The sequence below is a fragment of the Haliotis asinina genome, chromosome 7, assembly GCF_037392515.1.
Source record: "Haliotis asinina isolate JCU_RB_2024 chromosome 7, JCU_Hal_asi_v2, whole genome shotgun sequence".
Classification (NCBI taxonomy): domain Eukaryota; kingdom Metazoa; phylum Mollusca; class Gastropoda; order Lepetellida; family Haliotidae; genus Haliotis; species Haliotis asinina.
The window spans coordinates 58046212-58063098 of NC_090286.1; the positions used below are offsets into that span (position 1 = coordinate 58046212).

A 16887-nucleotide genomic window follows, 5' to 3' on the forward strand; every position below is an offset into this window, starting at 1 on the left:
GGTACATATACATATTAAAGATTATATATTTATTAAGCTGAGAATTCGCGCATTCCATACATAATTCATATGACACGTAAATCCGACTCGCTGAATAATTATTGCAAGTTTTATTTGGAGATGTCATTATCCTGCACTACTGTCGAATGGGTTCGACGGCAGCATTGAGAGGATTGAGATGGCACTCAGCAGTATTCCAAGAGTATGGCATCGGTCTGTAAATGAACAAGACCACACCAGACCAGACAATACAATGATCAACAGCACGAGCATCGACCTATGCAATTAGGTGTAGTCTGGCTACCAGATCCAGTTAGTTACCTGTTGTGACAAGCATGGGTTGCTAAAGAACAATTCTGACCTGTGACGATTTTGGTGATTTGAACTCAAACATGTTAAACCAAGAATTGTTCAAAGATAGTACTCATCGTCACTCGGCATTAGAAGATGAAAATAGGGCTGCTGGTGGTGGAGTCAGTTTACAGTGAGTGTGTGATATCCATGATAAACTTCAGCATGGTATTTCCTGATACAGCGCTAGTCGGGAACTAGAAGCGGGTGCACTCAGACATCATTGTGTATGGTGTAGTAAATTTGAATGCGACATTGAATTCAATTTAATCCAATAACCTTTCCGCACCTAAAAAAATCACACGTTGAATTTCATTTGAATGGACATCCCTCCCAAAGGGACTGTCCAGAAGGACTGAAAGAACTTAACAACCCTGTTCAGCCACACGACTGTCAGGCATGTTGAATGAAAACAAACTAAACATGTTTTTATTTTAGACCTTGCTTTAGTATCAGAAAAATGTGTGAAATAACACCAGCAGGGAAATGTAGAGTTGATTCAGTGATAGGAAACAATAAGGCAACAAGGCTACATCAATACAACATCAGTACTACATCAGTACTACATCAATACTACATCAGAACTGCAACAGTACTATGAGTTGATGCAGCAACGCAGTCTTAAGTCACAGACTCTGTGGACGACACTGGAAGCGATTCTGAAACGCCAATAACAACTTCATTACAGAACTGTCTGTGAATTGCCCAACCTTACCAGTCTTTCATTTCGGTCGTCTTCTGTTGGTGGGAAATACAAATATGAAAATATGAATTGAGTTATTGTAATTGTTACGCTCTTCATTACCTGTAAATGCGACTAACATTCAGTGTTGTTTATTGTAACCAACAAATCCTGACACTCCCAGCTTCAGCTGGATCAACTCCAGCAGGTTCACTGGCCAATGAGCGCCCAGGTTACATCTCAAAATTGTAGTTATATATTGTTCAGCACTGGTAAGTATATTAAGGGCGTCTACTCGTATGTAGCATTTATGTCAGATAAAGTGACTTTCCTGAAACATTGTCTTTGGTGCAGAATGGTACATGTAACTGATTTAATGTTAGTGATAAGGTGGAGTTGCAATTGTTTACTTACAGCAGTAAGGTGCAGTCCCACTTGTTTACTGACAGCAGTAAGGTGGAGTCCCACTTGTTTACTGACAGCAGTAAGGTGGAGTCCCACTTATTTACTTACAGCAGTAAGGTGGAATCCCACTTGTTTACTGACAGCAGTAAGGTGGAATCCTACTTGTTTACTGACCCCAATACCGTGGAGTTCCACTTGTTTAGTGACCTCAATACCGTGGAGCTCCACTTGTTTACTGACCTCAATACCGTGGAGTTCCTCTTGTTTAGTGACCTCAGTACCGTGGAGCTCCACTTGTTTAGTGAACTCAATACCATGGAGCTCCACTCGTTTACTTACAGCAGTAAGGTGGAGTCCCAGAAGTTCTCAGGAAGAAAGTGCCGTGGAGGCTGGGGTCGGCGTAGTACCCCATGCGGGAGCAGGGTGTGGCGTCGCTACATTTGCATTTCCCTGCCTTGAAGTCGGCCCAGTTGGCGCAGGGGATGGCTGTGTAGTGGCACTGGGTGAAGGAAGACCAGAACAGGTCGACTGCGCGGCTGTGACTGCACGCGGCACCATTGATGAAACCTTGAGGAAACGGGACTTTGTTAGAAGGAAGGTCTCCAACAGTTTACAGTGTGTCAGTAACATGACAGTACCCTGCTAACACGAATAGAGAGTGCACGAGTTTAGTTTTAAGCCGCACTCATCAATATTTCGGCTATAAGGCAGTGTCTGTAAATAATCGAGTGACAGTCCAGTGAATAACAGCGTGAGCATCGATCTGCGCATGAGCTTCGATCTGCGCAATCAGGATACGATCACGTCTCAACCTTTGGTTTGCCTCTTACGAGAAGGAAAGGTTACTGAAGATCAATTCTAACTCAGATCTTCACGGATCCATAAACAGAGACATGATCCATGCGACCCGGGATTCAAACCCATGGTTGGAGATTACATACCTTTAATACCACCTGTCACCAACGAAAACAGGTGATCGCCAAAGTTCTTGGGACAACCTTCCTGGTCGTATCCACCGCCAGGGTAGAAGTCGGCGTGGCCCATGGGTCTCATCATACCGAACCCTTGAATACAATGAGTCAGTTCAATAGCTGAAGCTAGACCATCATGAGTGATGGTGTTTTTACACCACTTTCTATTCCAGCATTGTTATCAGAGACATCAGAAGAAATGGACTTCACACATATGGGGAATCGAGTCGTGTCTTCGGCTTGACCCCCATATATCATATTTTGTTCGATCCCTTTACGTAATTTTTACGACAAGCATATACTACTGGGGATCAATCCTAACCCGAATCGTTGTTTGTCAGTGCACTAGCAACTACTGATTTGACTGCCATTATCTCCAGGTACACCACCATAGTGCATTATGTTCAAGGATTCAGAAAGTCATTTTTCTCCTCATTGATTATGAACGCGTAACGATCGAACAAGACATCTGTTCAAGGTTCTTCGTGTTTGTGGTCCGCGTGGTATGAACCGTCTGGGAACAATATGAGGGTACATGATGCTTGTACAGGTACCCACCCAGTTTAGTCAGCTTTTCCGCGTCTGTGTGCATGATGTCTACGAACTTGGCGTCAGTCTTGTCCAGCCTGATGTCACAGTTGTCCTTGTCGAACGATGGGCCTGCCGGATCCATGCCTGAAAACATATACACTTTCTGTGCCAAATCCAACACACTAATAAACTTATCTTCTTGAAACAAGTAAACCAATCGTGCTCAGTCAAACAAAGTAACAGGGATAGCTGTTTAGCTGTTTAGTGTATTCCAGAACTATGGTACCATCTGTGAACGTTTCCAGGTCAGCACATTACAATAATTTAATCTATGCTTTTGGAACCCCGTATTGTTCAGCCTTGATATAGAACCGGTTCCGGGTGTTGTCAGCGTGAACCTTTCCGCGCCTCCCCTTCCTGTACACATTGAATCACGGTCACATTTTAGGTGTTCCCGTACTTTATATTTGAGGCGTACCTGTAATTCGCCCAAGCTGTCCACCCAGCCGCTGCCCCACTTGCCCGCTGATGTGGGCACCGAGGCTGTGGCCGATGAGGTGGATGTCACCGTAAGATGTGCCGATGTTATTCAATGCCCTCATGAACATTGCCAGCATGGATGCCACTAGTCTTGTGTTAGACGCAGCTTGGTCGTATATCGTGGGGGACGCGCCCTCTTGCCAGTTGACACGGAACACATTAAAATCACCCTACGCAGATAAAAAGGTGAGTGAGGACGGTTTTACACCGCTTTTAGCAATATTCCAGCAATATCACGGCGGGGGACACCAGAAAACTTGGCTTCACATATTGTACCCATGTGGGGAATCGAACCCGGGTCTTCGGCGTGACTAGCGAACGCTTTAACCACTGGGCTACCCCACTACCCCTGCAGATGAAAAGAATAGTGCTAACAGTATTATGTTGAAACCGACGGCATCCATAAATGTTTGAATGTTCAAGCTCATCATGTGTTTATCTTGTGCCTACGTCCAAAATGATGACGTCAATCAATATTTCAATGGTCAAAGTGTTGACCTTCACCACTATACCAGAGTATGCACGAGCCGAAGAGCCGATTGTGATCACAAGTACATGGTGCAAGAATATCATCTAGGTGACAAGAATATAATACAAGAACATCAATTAGGTGGCATGCATATGGCCATGATGTAATAATATGATTTAGTTGACAAGGAGAGAAATGCAAGAATATGACTTAGGTGACAGTAAAGTAGAATATCACATAGGTGGCATGGCCATTATGGAAGAAATTCTTTTAGTTGACAAGGGGATAATGGAACGATATCATTTAGTTGACAAGGAGATAATGAAGGAATATCATTTAGTTGACAAGGAGATAATGGAACGATATCATTTAGTTGACAAGGAGATAATGGAGGAATATCATTTAGTTGACAAGGAGATAATGGAGGAATATCATTTAGTTGACAAGGAGATAATATGGAGGAATATCATTTAGTTGACAAGGAGATAATGGAACGATATCATTTAGTTGACAAGGAGATAATGGAGGAATATCATTTAGTTGACAAGGAGATAATGGAACGATATCATTTAGTTGACAAGGAGATAATGGAGGAATATCATTTAGTTGACAAGGAGATAATGGAACGATATCATTTAGTTGACAAGGAGATAATGGAGGAATATCATTTAGTTGACAAGGAGATAATGGAACGATATCATTTAGTTGACAAGGAGATAATATGGAGGAATATCAATTAGTTGACAAGGAGATAATGGAACGATATCATTTAGTTGACAAGGAGATAATGGAGGAATATCATTTAGTTGACAAGGAGATAATGGAACGATATCATTTAGTTGACAAGGAGATAATGGAGGAATATCATTTAGTTGACAAGGAGATAATGGAACGATATCATTTAGTTGACAAGGAGATAATGGAGGAATATCAAAGAGTTGACAAGGAGATAATAGAATGATATCATTTCGTTAACAGGAGATTATGTAAGAATATCAGGTCAATTACAAAGAGATAATACATGAATAACATTTAAGTGACGAGGGGATAATGCAAGAATACCACCAAGGTGACAAGGAGATAAGGGAAGAATACCATTTAGATACAAACAGGTAATGCAAGAATGACATTTAGTTAGCATGAAAATGATGCCGTAATGTAACTTAGGTGACAGGCAGATAACGCGAGAATGTCACCTCCAAAAGGAAAGTGATCAAGGAATGTTACATTCGGGACAGGGACGTACTGGAAGAAGACCTTCTACGTGGTATGAAAACAGTACTAAGATATAAAGGCTTGGTGCACGTACTGTTTCAAGCAATGTCCGCTCTATGTTAGCCACCCATTCCGAGAGACAGTCGTCAGTGTAGCCGTGAATGATGAAGTAGGTGCGTTTCCCGACGGTGTAGTGACTGTTGGTGATGCTGTATGTGTTGCCTGCGGTGTCGTAGTTGGTGTCGATGTTGATCCACTGCGGGAAGTACCTGTTCTTCCGGGTGTAGAGGGCAAGCTGAAGTCCCTGTTCGTCAGGTGACTGGGGAATACAGCCCTTTGTGTTGTCAAAAGGAGATCTGTTATCGAAACAGCCGAGCTCCCCGAAACATTTCTCCTTCTTCTTCGACCCGAAGAACCAGCCTGCAACATCGCGTTCATTTATTGAATGAATGCTGTTTAAAACCACAATATTCCCACTCCAGCAGGGCAATGGGGTAGCTGAGTGGTTGACGTTCTCTCATCACGCCTAAGACCGGGGTTCGATTCCCCACAATGAGTGAGGCCAATTTCTAGTGTCCCCAGTCGTGATGCTGGAATAGTGCTAAAAGCGGCTTAAAACTAAACTCACTCACCGGCATGTTCCACCTACAGAACGGTTATCAGCAAGCCAGTGACTGAACACTAAAACAAAGGTGCATATAGTCTGGGTACAATGACGTGCAACCAATCATTAGACTAACGCTTCCTCTCTGAATACATAAAATACAGGATGTAAAAAATAAACCAAATTGGATTATAAAGGGGCCCCAGGCAGACCAGGAATTCTGAACCTGTGGAAATCTAGACTTGCTTCATTTATTCCTGTGGTATTGCAGTCAGAGCTTGGCTGCAGGGAAAATAATATCGTTCAGGGACTGCAAGACAACCAAGTCTGCCAGCCTGACCCTTATCTTAATAGTCTCTTACAACAAGAACGGGATTCTGGTCTGACCCAAAATGCCGACAAGGACTTTCATACTATCGATCATTTATGAAAACTAACAATCTACTATCGATGAAGAAAGAAACTGAACTCGTTAATTGACCTCTTTTTCGCATATTGTTTTGCATGTAACGTCGGCCTGGGTTTATACCGTTATGTATTTCTGTGTTCATAGTGACTTATTTCAAAGCAGCGTATTTCCTTTAATTGGAAACAATTACAGACAATGTGTTATGGATGTCAGCTTCTTTGCTATTGTTTGTTTATACGACGTTTAGGATATATGCATCACTGTCAAAGTGCGAACAGGGTCAGCAAGCAAATGACGTAAAATCAATCCCTATTCTGTAATCAAAACATATCACGGAGATCGTACCCCTTTAAACCAAAGAAGAGCTGTTGGTTCTTTTATCATACCACCTGTCCTTTAATTTTGGGAGAGCTTAACCAGTATGCATGTATGAAATATTAAAGAGTATCGCAACAATTTTTATTTAAACTGAAGGACAGCTGTATTTGTTAAACTATTGAGGGTTGCTGTTTGTGCCCAGGATGTGACCTTTTTTGGACTATTGATTATAGCAGTTAAGCTGGACAATGATCAATGTAGTTTATACAGAGATCACCAAACTATGACAGTCTAATAAAAAACTCGTGGTTAACATGTAGACCGCCATGTATCGTGTTGCGATACGATTTTCCGACAACTAAGTACAGTTAGTCTCGGATACAAACAGACTTATCATCACAGAAACGATCGTATAAATGAATATGTGCGAACCCACTTGAGATGTCAAAATACCTATACCTGTAGCCTGTCATACAATCCGTCCTTCGACACATCTGACAAATAAGCTTAACATTAGTACCTTAACTTATAAAATGGTTTTGAATGGAACTCAAAAGAATATATTAACCACATTTATAGTGCAACTGTCATTTCAAAATCTATTCCTGAAAAAATAATCAATCAACTAGAGTTGTTGACAAAACGACGATACACACAATATCCCCACAGTAACTCAGTGAGGGGTGGGACGGGGCCGGGCACTGTTGGTGTAATTACAATATGATAGGGGCGACCTTGTACAACTTGCAGGGAACCAATTGTAAAAGGCGGTCTACACATTTATCATACTATCATAACTAGGGCACTACAGACATATCTCAAAGAACGATGTAAATGTGATTCGCACGGCACACTTACCTAATATGTATTACCGTTTAGGTGATTGACATCTCAAAGCAGCGCAAAGAAAATGTCAGAGGTGCAAATGGGGCATCTCACACGATTCGTTGAATAAACCGTATAACCAAAATGTGTAGGATTAACACTGTGCCCTGCTGAACTGAACTGAAATGAAGGTATTACTCTCAGTTGGCTATCAGCGACATTAGACGCGCAATTATCAAGAACTGTATTATACAACACAAATGTGTACATACACATAAACGCGTCTCTCGTGCAGTCGGATCAGGTATAGCCACAAATCTGCACTTTTTGGCACAAATTTATGGAATATGCTTATCCTGTATGAACATTATCATGATTATTTTACACCTCTCCAGTATCTCCTAATCGTTGGTTAATAAATTGCAGATTAAATCCAACATGTTAGGTTAAACTGCCAATCTTTTACATCGTTTATAAGTGCTTAATGCATGTTCTGAATGTGTGGGATCATTCCATTACAAGATGATAGGGTAATTTGGCTATTCTATCGTTATGTCAGTTACGTGATTTGTAATGATCACCTGCTTGATTGGGAGTAGCATATTTCAAAATTATAAAATTATAGGTCATCAGCCATTTCCACTTATGCAGACTGAGTACTTATCACCCACAGCCTATGTGCTCAGCACTTGTTACCCTCAGCCCTTGTTACCCTCAGCCCATGTGCTCAGCACTTGTCACCCTCAGCCCATGTGCTCAGCACTTGTTACCCTCAGCCCATGTGCTCAGCACTTACCACCCTCAGCCCATGTGCTCAACACTTGTCACCCTCAGCCCATGTGCTCAGTACTTACCACCCTCAGCCCATGTGCTCAGCACTTACCACCCTCAGCCCATGCGCTCAGCACTTGTCACCCTCACCTGTTGTGCACGGCAAAAACCAGATAGTGAATCATTTACTTCCAAGGTTAGTAATTATAGTACATTACTGCTGTATATTTTTATTATGATACTTAAGTATCATAAGGAAGCATTTTTAGTTACGCATTTATGATCGTGTAATAAGCAAAGGTATGAATTCTCTTTATGCAGGAATGTGTGTATGAGTGATGATTCTATATACATGTGCCAAAGGTTCTCAGTAATAGTTAGATCATGACGGCATGCTGTCTTACCATTTCAACGATTAGACAACAAGGCCCGAATGATCTAACTTTCTGAGACTACTGCCAAATAATAATACGCATATGTCACGATATATTTAATAAAGTAATCTTGATAATTTTCGCGTGAAATATATTTTGGCAAAACACACACATCAGTGAAAAGTGTCTCTTTCGAGGTTCGAATCACTCTGGACAATCATATGAGACACCGTGGGATTGCGCTCACGTCAGGGTAGCGTCATTACCCCTTAAGCAGAACAGATCCTGTGGGTAAAGGGAATTCTAGGATCAGTCCCTCGAACACTGTTGGATACGATGGTGTATTTAGTTGTACTACATTTTCACTGCTGTCGGGCGATGAACATAGAATGTTGAGAGTCGACCAGTTCGAATTGGGATGGGATAATGAAGGAGATTAATTTAGATACACCGAATGCATCAGTACATGCTGTCAAACACGGCTGAAGGATGTACGAGTTGCACCGAAGTCTGTTACTGCATACGGTAGTAATGACCCTAACACGTGTCTTGTGAGACTGTACCGAAGATACTTGAGTCTACGACCTTCCGATGCCCCAGATACTTAGAGAATGCCGTCCTTTAGAGAAACCCCGGCAAGAAAAGTGGTACCCCTGCAGTCTCATTGGTCAACATACTCTAACGAAGACTGAGTCGATTGTATGTAGCTGCTGAATTTACTGGTTAGTACATTGTATTGTTTAAATAATGAAATTTCAAAACCGTAAATGAAAATATGAAATTTCGAACATTTGTGGTTATATTTAATGATGAGGTTATAGTCTTACCTTATCTTATAGTCGTTTTCTTATCGTACAGAAAACTGAGGGCATACACTGAATAGATTCTAGGGAAATACATGGCCTTGTCTTTACTGTGACGTCACATTTGATCAAATCAAACGCGTCATGGGATTCATTCTTACTTTTATCACGTTTTATGTTGCATCAAGAAAATATGTTACTAAGTAGTGATCACTCAAATAGAAAAATATCCAAAACATCTGCTTACTTTGTGGAATTTTACACCAACCACTCTTTGTGTGCTACACGCCTCTACCCGTCAGGTGTTGATAGCAAAACTGACTGGGCATTGTACGAGTAGTAACGCTATCAGGTCATACAAGAGTAAAGGTGACGAGCAGGAGGAAGACGTCAGCAAGACTGTGCAGCGTTTTCGCAAGCGTACAAGTTCTGCGACTTCGCCATCGACAGGAACGATAAGGTGGGCGGCGACGGATGCCGGAGGATCACGACCTGTCAAGCTGGAGTTCAGCTTCAGCTCCAAGTGACATGGTTATCATTAAGCTTCAAGTGGCCGCGTAAATGTTAAATGAAGTAAACAGTGTCAAACGGACTGTAAAGGTGAATAAAATGGTAATCACTATGTCTGTTGTTTTTCTTCAGATTCTATTTCTGATGAGATGTCATTTAAGTACTACCTGCATGCCGCGAAGTAGAATCGGTTACACCCAATCGGTTTCCATACATAAGTTACTATGCTTGGAAAATGTAGTACCAAACGTTGTCTAACTGAAATTGAACTTGGTTAGACCACACATCAAAACAAAGCAGGTATTGTCTTATCTACCAATAAGCCTAATTCCCAATCAATCGAGCAATACCTTTAATCTCAGCAAAATAATAAAAGCAGCTCGGATAGCACCTTCACACGTGTTGTGTTGATACCAAACATCTTTGCACACGGAAGCCAGATTCTCAGTATTGTTTCCCGGCTTGTCGGCCATTTACACATGCTCTTGGGTTTGTATGAATGTTCGTCCTTCCCATATTGTGATGACATGTCGTGAAGTAAGCTGAGTAAAGGCAGAAAGAGTGTCGGCCTTACCGTCAGCCACAGCACACACAACAAACAGCAGCAATATGACTCTCATAGTGAACACCAGCTCCAGGCGGCAAAAGGGACGTCTTCGTCAGCGATCTCTCCGCCAGCAGGATGGTAAGACTTGATCGACTTCCATTTTAAACCCTTCTGCATGGTCAGATCAACCAATCAAAGGCAGTCTTCCCCAGGTAACTACCCGTCAACAGGCAACCAGGGAGCGGGTAGGATCGCTTGGAGTCACTGATTGTCTGGGTCTGAATACCTTATACCAGTGCTGTTGGCAACAGCGACGACCATAAACATACACATGGTGACGTGTAGAAAACTGGCTGAAGAGTTCACACATAGTCTGTTAATACATTTAGTTCAATGCTAACTTCACTGAGTACATACAAACCAGAAACCAGCTCCTCAATCAGAACGTTAAACGTTACACTTCCCATGACCGACACCTTCCACAACACCGTGCAGCAACCTGTCCATCAGCTCATCACAGCCTGGTTACATATGACACATCTTGCCAATGGATCACCACAACTTCTACACACACAACATTCCACAGCGTGGATTCACTACCCATAACTTGTGTTCACATCACGAAATAACCTCCACCTTCCATGATTTATAGCGGCGGGCTCAGAACCGTTACCCTCTGTGAACCACTCTGCACCACCAGCTTGAATTAACTATCACCGACATTTACGGAGAGATATTCACAAAGGCCGTTATGGAAGCACATATAGATAAATATATACGCCTGTTTGTAAAACGACCTTTATTAAGAGTTATTATTTGGAACATGTTCATTACACAAACCAAGAATAACCAAAACTTCATTCTTTAACGTCTTTTAGTTTCAAGGAGTACTATCGTGGAATCATGGTTCCACGAACTGCGCCAATGGGCAGTCGAGTCCAAGTATGTAATCCACGGTGTGGTCGACAGTAGTGTCGGATATATCCAAGTCCCCACGAGTACCCATGCAACATTTCCTTCCAAAAGTAACCGGGTCGTGCTGTTGTCCCTTTACCCACCTCAGTGGCCCAGTTACGTTACGACGCCATGGCCTGCTTGTGGAGCGCGCATTAGAGCGATTATCTGAATCCACATCCGCATCGCTGTCGATGCTCGATTCTGACGACAACTCAATATCGTTATGTATGTACACAATGTCATCATCATTAACATCGTGCTCCTCTACAGAGAATGCTTCCATAGGTCGAGACTTTTCCACAACTGAATCCAGTTCACATCTCATTGCTCTGTATTCATGCGGGAATATGTCGTCAGCAATGAAGGATCCGTCACCCATGGTAACTACAATTAGAGCCATCGATGTGGCATCGGCGAGGTCAAGGTCACTCGACAACTGCCCAACAGGACAAGGAACGAGGCGAGAGCAATCGGATGAGTTTGTCAAAGTCTCCTTTCTCACTTCAGTAGTTACATCGTTAAGTTGATCTTGAACGCACGTGTTCTCGGCTGCTGTCTGGCGTGCTGCAACCGACACAGGTCGCTCTGCAGAACACCCCCATTCAGCAGAAAAATAGGTCGGCGCCACAGGCATGTATTCATCAGGAGAGGAGACGGACGGAACTCGTTGCTCCCACTCCATAGCTGGGTAGCCTGGTGGAAACGCACGTTCCCACTTAGTAAAAGGGTAGATGCATGGAGCCATACTCTCCCTCTCGATGGATGGGTGAACGGGCGTAGGGAATACGGGTGGAACCATACACTCCCGTTCGGAAGGGTAAATGGATACAGCCTCACGCTCCCACTCAGATGAGCGGTAAACAGGTAAAGCTTTCCACTGCTGACCAACAGCGGTGCTTTCAGCAGGCTGTTGAGTTGTCAGGGGAAAAACAGGAGCAACTTGCCCCGGAGGAATACCATGACAGTATGGTAATGCTTTAACGTGTTGAACATTCCTGTCATAACCACACGTGTCGAAGCCGTAGTCTGAAAACACGTTTCTAGTTTCGATCTCAGGCACCTGTTCCTGGTGTGTTTGGATAGGGTGATATGATGAGATCTTGTTTTCTTGCTCGAAGAACTGACTGGCTGGACCTTGCTGGTTTACTGGTACAAAGGTCGGCACGGTGGATCTGGTATGTGGAATCTGATTATAAATCCGACTTGGACTAACCACCAGTTGTCCCTGGTGAGAGGTTATTTGTTGCCTCGATGACAGTTTGTGAATGGTGAAGATATCTGATTTCTGGTAAGGTTTTAGCCCCCGGAAACCCCTCTTAGGTTGCCATGCATTCTGTACAGGGTTAGTGATGCATGCTGCTACGGTTGGTGGAACGGTAGCTGACGGATCAGCTAACTGTAGATGCTTCTTTATACCTATAGGTGATACGACATGTATTCCTGGATTGACCGTCTGGCTGATCTCCATGGATTTCAGGCGGGCTCGACTGTTCCTGGACCTCGTGGCCTGAGACGGTTCAAACAGACGAAAAGGATTCACTTCATTCCTCTTCCTTTTGTCCTTGCCCAACCGCTGGGGCCTTTTCGACCAGGGAAGCTGATAGACCGGCTTGTCAGATGCATAGCGAGGATTGACTGTTGGCTGCTGTCGGCTTGGCAAGGAGATAGATTCTAGAGGTATTCGCATAGGAACAATAACAGAGTTTGTTTTGACGTCAACAGGACACAGTTGGTCATTGAACATAACTTGTGGCAAAGAGTTCATATCTGCAACAGAAGGAAAAAATATTTTACGTACAGGACACATCATTTTTAAACTTATATATGACATCTAAAACATACTGGTTGGGCGACAGTGCTCTTGGTGTGTTAGATTACTTTATTTGGTTTGCCATGGGAATGCAAACAAAGTTATCAAGAACGGCTTGTTTTTCCATCCATGCGTGTCAGCTCTCGGTCATACTTGACTGAGTTCGGTTCGATGACACTTTGAATCACCCAGTTCTGTAACAGCGATGTAAGGAAGTAGATCACAGCAGCGACACTGGCTACGATAACCTACCAAGCGAGTTCGATCTGCTCTAGTCGACTGGACACAGGCTACGATAACCTACCAAGCGAGTTCGATCCGCTCTAGTCGACTGGACACTGGCTACCACAACTTAGTACTTGTCATGTCAGAGTTCGATCCACTCGAGGAGACTCCTGTGACAAGCATGAATAACTAGAGTCCCGAGTTTGGATCCCCAGACCTTAGTACTGTGTGGTATGCATGTGGCCAGAGAGCAGTGTATGAAATGAGACCCGGTCTGACGGGCGGTCTAAATTTACAGCTAGCCAGCCCGGTGGCTATCCATAAATAAATGTTCCCGTTTATCATACCAGCTTCTAAATGACACTCAAAGAAATTGAAAAACTTAGTCAATACGGCTTACCATCTTGTACACTTTATTTGCCCATAGCGCGTATGCGTGCGTGAGTTTACATTTACTTTTTATGAAGGTCTTGTGAAGGTCATCAGCAAATGGTAACATTTCAGTATCATCTACATAATGAAGACTTATGATAATCTTATGAATAACTTCTATATTCTTCATCCCCTCAACTTCTAAAACATCCACCAATGAAACCATCTCCATACAACATCCTCGTAGACACTAGCAGTAATGCTCTTCCATGTGCATACGATATTGACTTCCAAGGGATGTGCGTACGATATTGACTTCCAAGGGATGTGCATACGATATTGACTTCCAAGGGATGTGCATACGATATCGACTTCCAAGGGATGTGCATACGATATAGACTTCCAAGGGATGTGCATACTATATTGACTTCCAAGGCATGTGCATACGATAAGGGATGTGCATACCATATTGACTTCCAAGGGATGTGCATACTATATTGACTTCCAAGGGATGTGCATACGATATCGACTTCCAAGGGATGTGCATAATATATTGACCTCCAAGGGATGTGCATACTATATTGACTTCCAAGGGATGTGCATACGATATTGACTTCCAAGGGATGTGCATATTATATTGACTTCCAAGGGATGTGCATACTATATCGACCTCCAAGGGATGTGCATACTAAATTGACTTCCAAGGGATGTGCATACTATATTGACTTCCAAGGGATGTGCATACTATATTGACTTCCAAGGGATGTACATACTATATTGACTTCCAAGGGATGTACATACTATATTGACTTCCAAGGGATGTGCATACTATATGAACTTCCAAGGGATGAGCATATTATATTGACTTCCAAGGAATTTGCATACTATATTGACTTCCAAGGGATGTACATACTATATTGACTTCCAAGGGATGTGCATACTATATTGACTCACTTCCAAAGGATGTGCATACTAAATTGACTTCCAAGGGATGTGCATATTACATCGACTTCCAAGGGATGTGCATACTATATTGACTTCCAAGGGATGTACATACTATATTGACTTCCAAGGGATGTGCATACTATATTGACTGACTTCCAAGGGATGTGCATACTAAATTAACTTCCAAGGGATGTGCATACTATATGAACTTCCAAGGGATGTGCATACTATATTGACTTAGAAGGGATGTGCATACTACATCGACTTCCCAGGGATGTACATACTATATTGACTTCCAAGGGATGTGCATATTATATTGACTTCCAAGGGATGTGCATACTAAATTGACTTCCAAGGGATGTGCATACTACATCGACTTCCAAGGGATGTGCATACTATATTGACTTCCAAGGGATGTACATACTATACTGACTGACTTCCAAGGGATGTGCATATTATATTGACTTCCAAGGGATGTGCATACTACATCGACTGACTTCCAAGGGATGTGCATACTACATCGACTTCCATGGGATGTGCATACTATATTGACTTCCAAGGGATGTGCATACGATATTGACTTCCAAGGGATGTGCATACTATATTGACTTCCAAGGAATGTGCATACTATATTGACTTCCAAGGGATGTACATACTATATTGACTTCCAAGGGATGTGCATACTATATTGACTTCCAAGGGATGTACATACTATATTGACTTCCAAGGGATGTGCATACTATATTGACTCACTTCCAAGGGATGTGCATACTAAATTGACTTCCAAGGGATGTGCATACTACATCGACTTCCAAGGGATGTGCATACTATATTGACTTCCAAGGAATATGCATACTATATTGACTGTTTAAACAGAATACGTTTTCCGCTGATTCTATGGTTCACTAAAGAGCTAAGGGGTCACTTTGAGAGGTGTCTCCGTGACTGTGACTCGAGGTTCACATAAGGTTAAAAAAGTACTTAATTTGTACTTTGCTACCTCATCTAAATATAACTGCAGCAGCTATAGCAGTGGTTTAAATATACAGTTATTTGTTAAATAGGAATATACCGGAAATTACTCATTTGTATTTGGAAATAAAACAAGGCGGATAATTCATAAATGTAGTGAACATATCGCATCATTGCGGCAACGATATTCAGTTATGACATGGATCAAAGTCAGGAGTATCAGGGTGCCGAGAGGTCTCTGCTTGTACATGCACGCTTCAGTATCGACTTATCGACCTCAGTATACGACGACCGCAGTTATATTCGCGATGGATTGCTGATACGTGAATCTTGGATGGCCTGTTACTGCCCTTGAACATAAAGGGAGGTCACTCTAAACGACCATCAACCCAAATATTAGCATTAGACTTCACCTTATGCTACCTAGATGCATTTCATTATGAATTCAGTAATCATTATATCTTTTGAAACATATAGTCTCAATCTACATGTTGTTAAAGGATGGTAAATTAAAAACTATACAGGGATAGCTGAATAAATCGAGTCATTCTGCTGGCAACAGACGTTCGATTGAAACTTCCATCTTGATAGAGCCAAGATGAACCCTAATAATTTGGAATTTATTACCTTGCTAATAAAATGGTCCTACCTGTGTGTGTACTGTCATCAATACTCCTATATCGGCCGTTGGATCGCTACGTTCAGTTGATTGCAGACGGTATTGGCGCGAACACCGTACCGTGCTGTGAACGTAATGGCGCGCCGGAGTACCCGGATTATAAACGTTATGACCTTTAGAACAATCCAATATTTTGGTTCCATAACTTCAAGTTCGATTCCCAGTTCAATTGCGTTATTTTCAACGTGTAAACATCCCTAACTCATTTCTACATTTTCCTTATCGTATTATTCAATACATTTACTGTCCACTGATATGACCATATTTGAAGTCACCACGTTAGCCCAGAATCCGTAGATGTAACTTTAGCAATCGCATGAAATCAGGTTTAAGCAAAATCTTTCTTCAACAGATGTTGGTGAGTCCCAGTTTTTCATCAACAAACGCAGTCGTGATCGAAAAGTTGGCGTGATGCATGCGTGTACGGTAAGCCACACAAAAACACGCAGAGTGTGTCATGTGGATATCAGCATATAGAACTATGAACTTTTGTCGGTTTAAACCATGTGGTTTATTTATGGCTCATCTACCTTATCATATCGTATTTTGCCGCCCTTTTTATTTCATTTTATTATAAGGCTCTTCTGCTTTACTTTAATTAA

At 42.3% G+C, this 16887-nt stretch overlaps 2 protein-coding genes across 2 annotated transcripts; both read right to left on the minus strand.

Moving 5' to 3' along the window:
• Nucleotides 1–1175: 1175 nt before the first annotated feature.
• LOC137292098 (pancreatic lipase-related protein 2-like) lies at nucleotides 1176–10398 on the minus strand. The gene is made up of 7 exons (XM_067823641.1): nucleotides 10353–10398; nucleotides 5259–5584; nucleotides 3419–3650; nucleotides 2968–3084; nucleotides 2380–2502; nucleotides 1778–2005; nucleotides 1176–1246 (listed from the first exon to the last, which is right to left on the minus strand). The coding sequence occupies exons 1-7, from the start codon at nucleotides 10396–10398 to the stop codon at nucleotides 1176–1178; spliced, it is 1143 nt and encodes a 380-aa protein (XP_067679742.1).
• Nucleotides 10399–11226: 828 nt separating this feature from the next.
• LOC137292099 (uncharacterized) lies at nucleotides 11227–16823 on the minus strand. The gene is made up of 3 exons (XM_067823642.1): nucleotides 16816–16823; nucleotides 16256–16281; nucleotides 11227–13049 (listed from the first exon to the last, which is right to left on the minus strand). The coding sequence occupies exons 1-3, from the start codon at nucleotides 16821–16823 to the stop codon at nucleotides 11227–11229; spliced, it is 1857 nt and encodes a 618-aa protein (XP_067679743.1).
• Between the last annotated feature and the right edge of the window lie 64 nt (nucleotides 16824–16887).

Bases quoted from the DNA above. Each gene is read 5' to 3' on its own strand.
- LOC137292098 (XM_067823641.1), bottom strand. From the start codon at position 10,398: ATGAGAGTCATATTGCTGCTGTTTGTTGTGTGTGCTGTGGCTGACG. The intron at 5,585-10,352 runs GTAAGGCCGACA...GCGATGTTGCAG, and splicing joins TGTGTGTGCTGTGGCTGACG to GCTGGTTCTTCGGGTCGAAG. The intron at 1,247-1,777 runs GTAAGTAAACGA...CTCATTGGCCAG, and splicing joins TGGGACTCCACCTTACTGCT to TGAACCTGCTGGAGTTGATC.
- LOC137292099 (XM_067823642.1), bottom strand. The intron at 13,050-16,255 runs GTAGGACCATTT...CTTCTGTTGCAG, and splicing joins TGATGACAGTACACACACAG to ATATGAACTCTTTGCCACAA.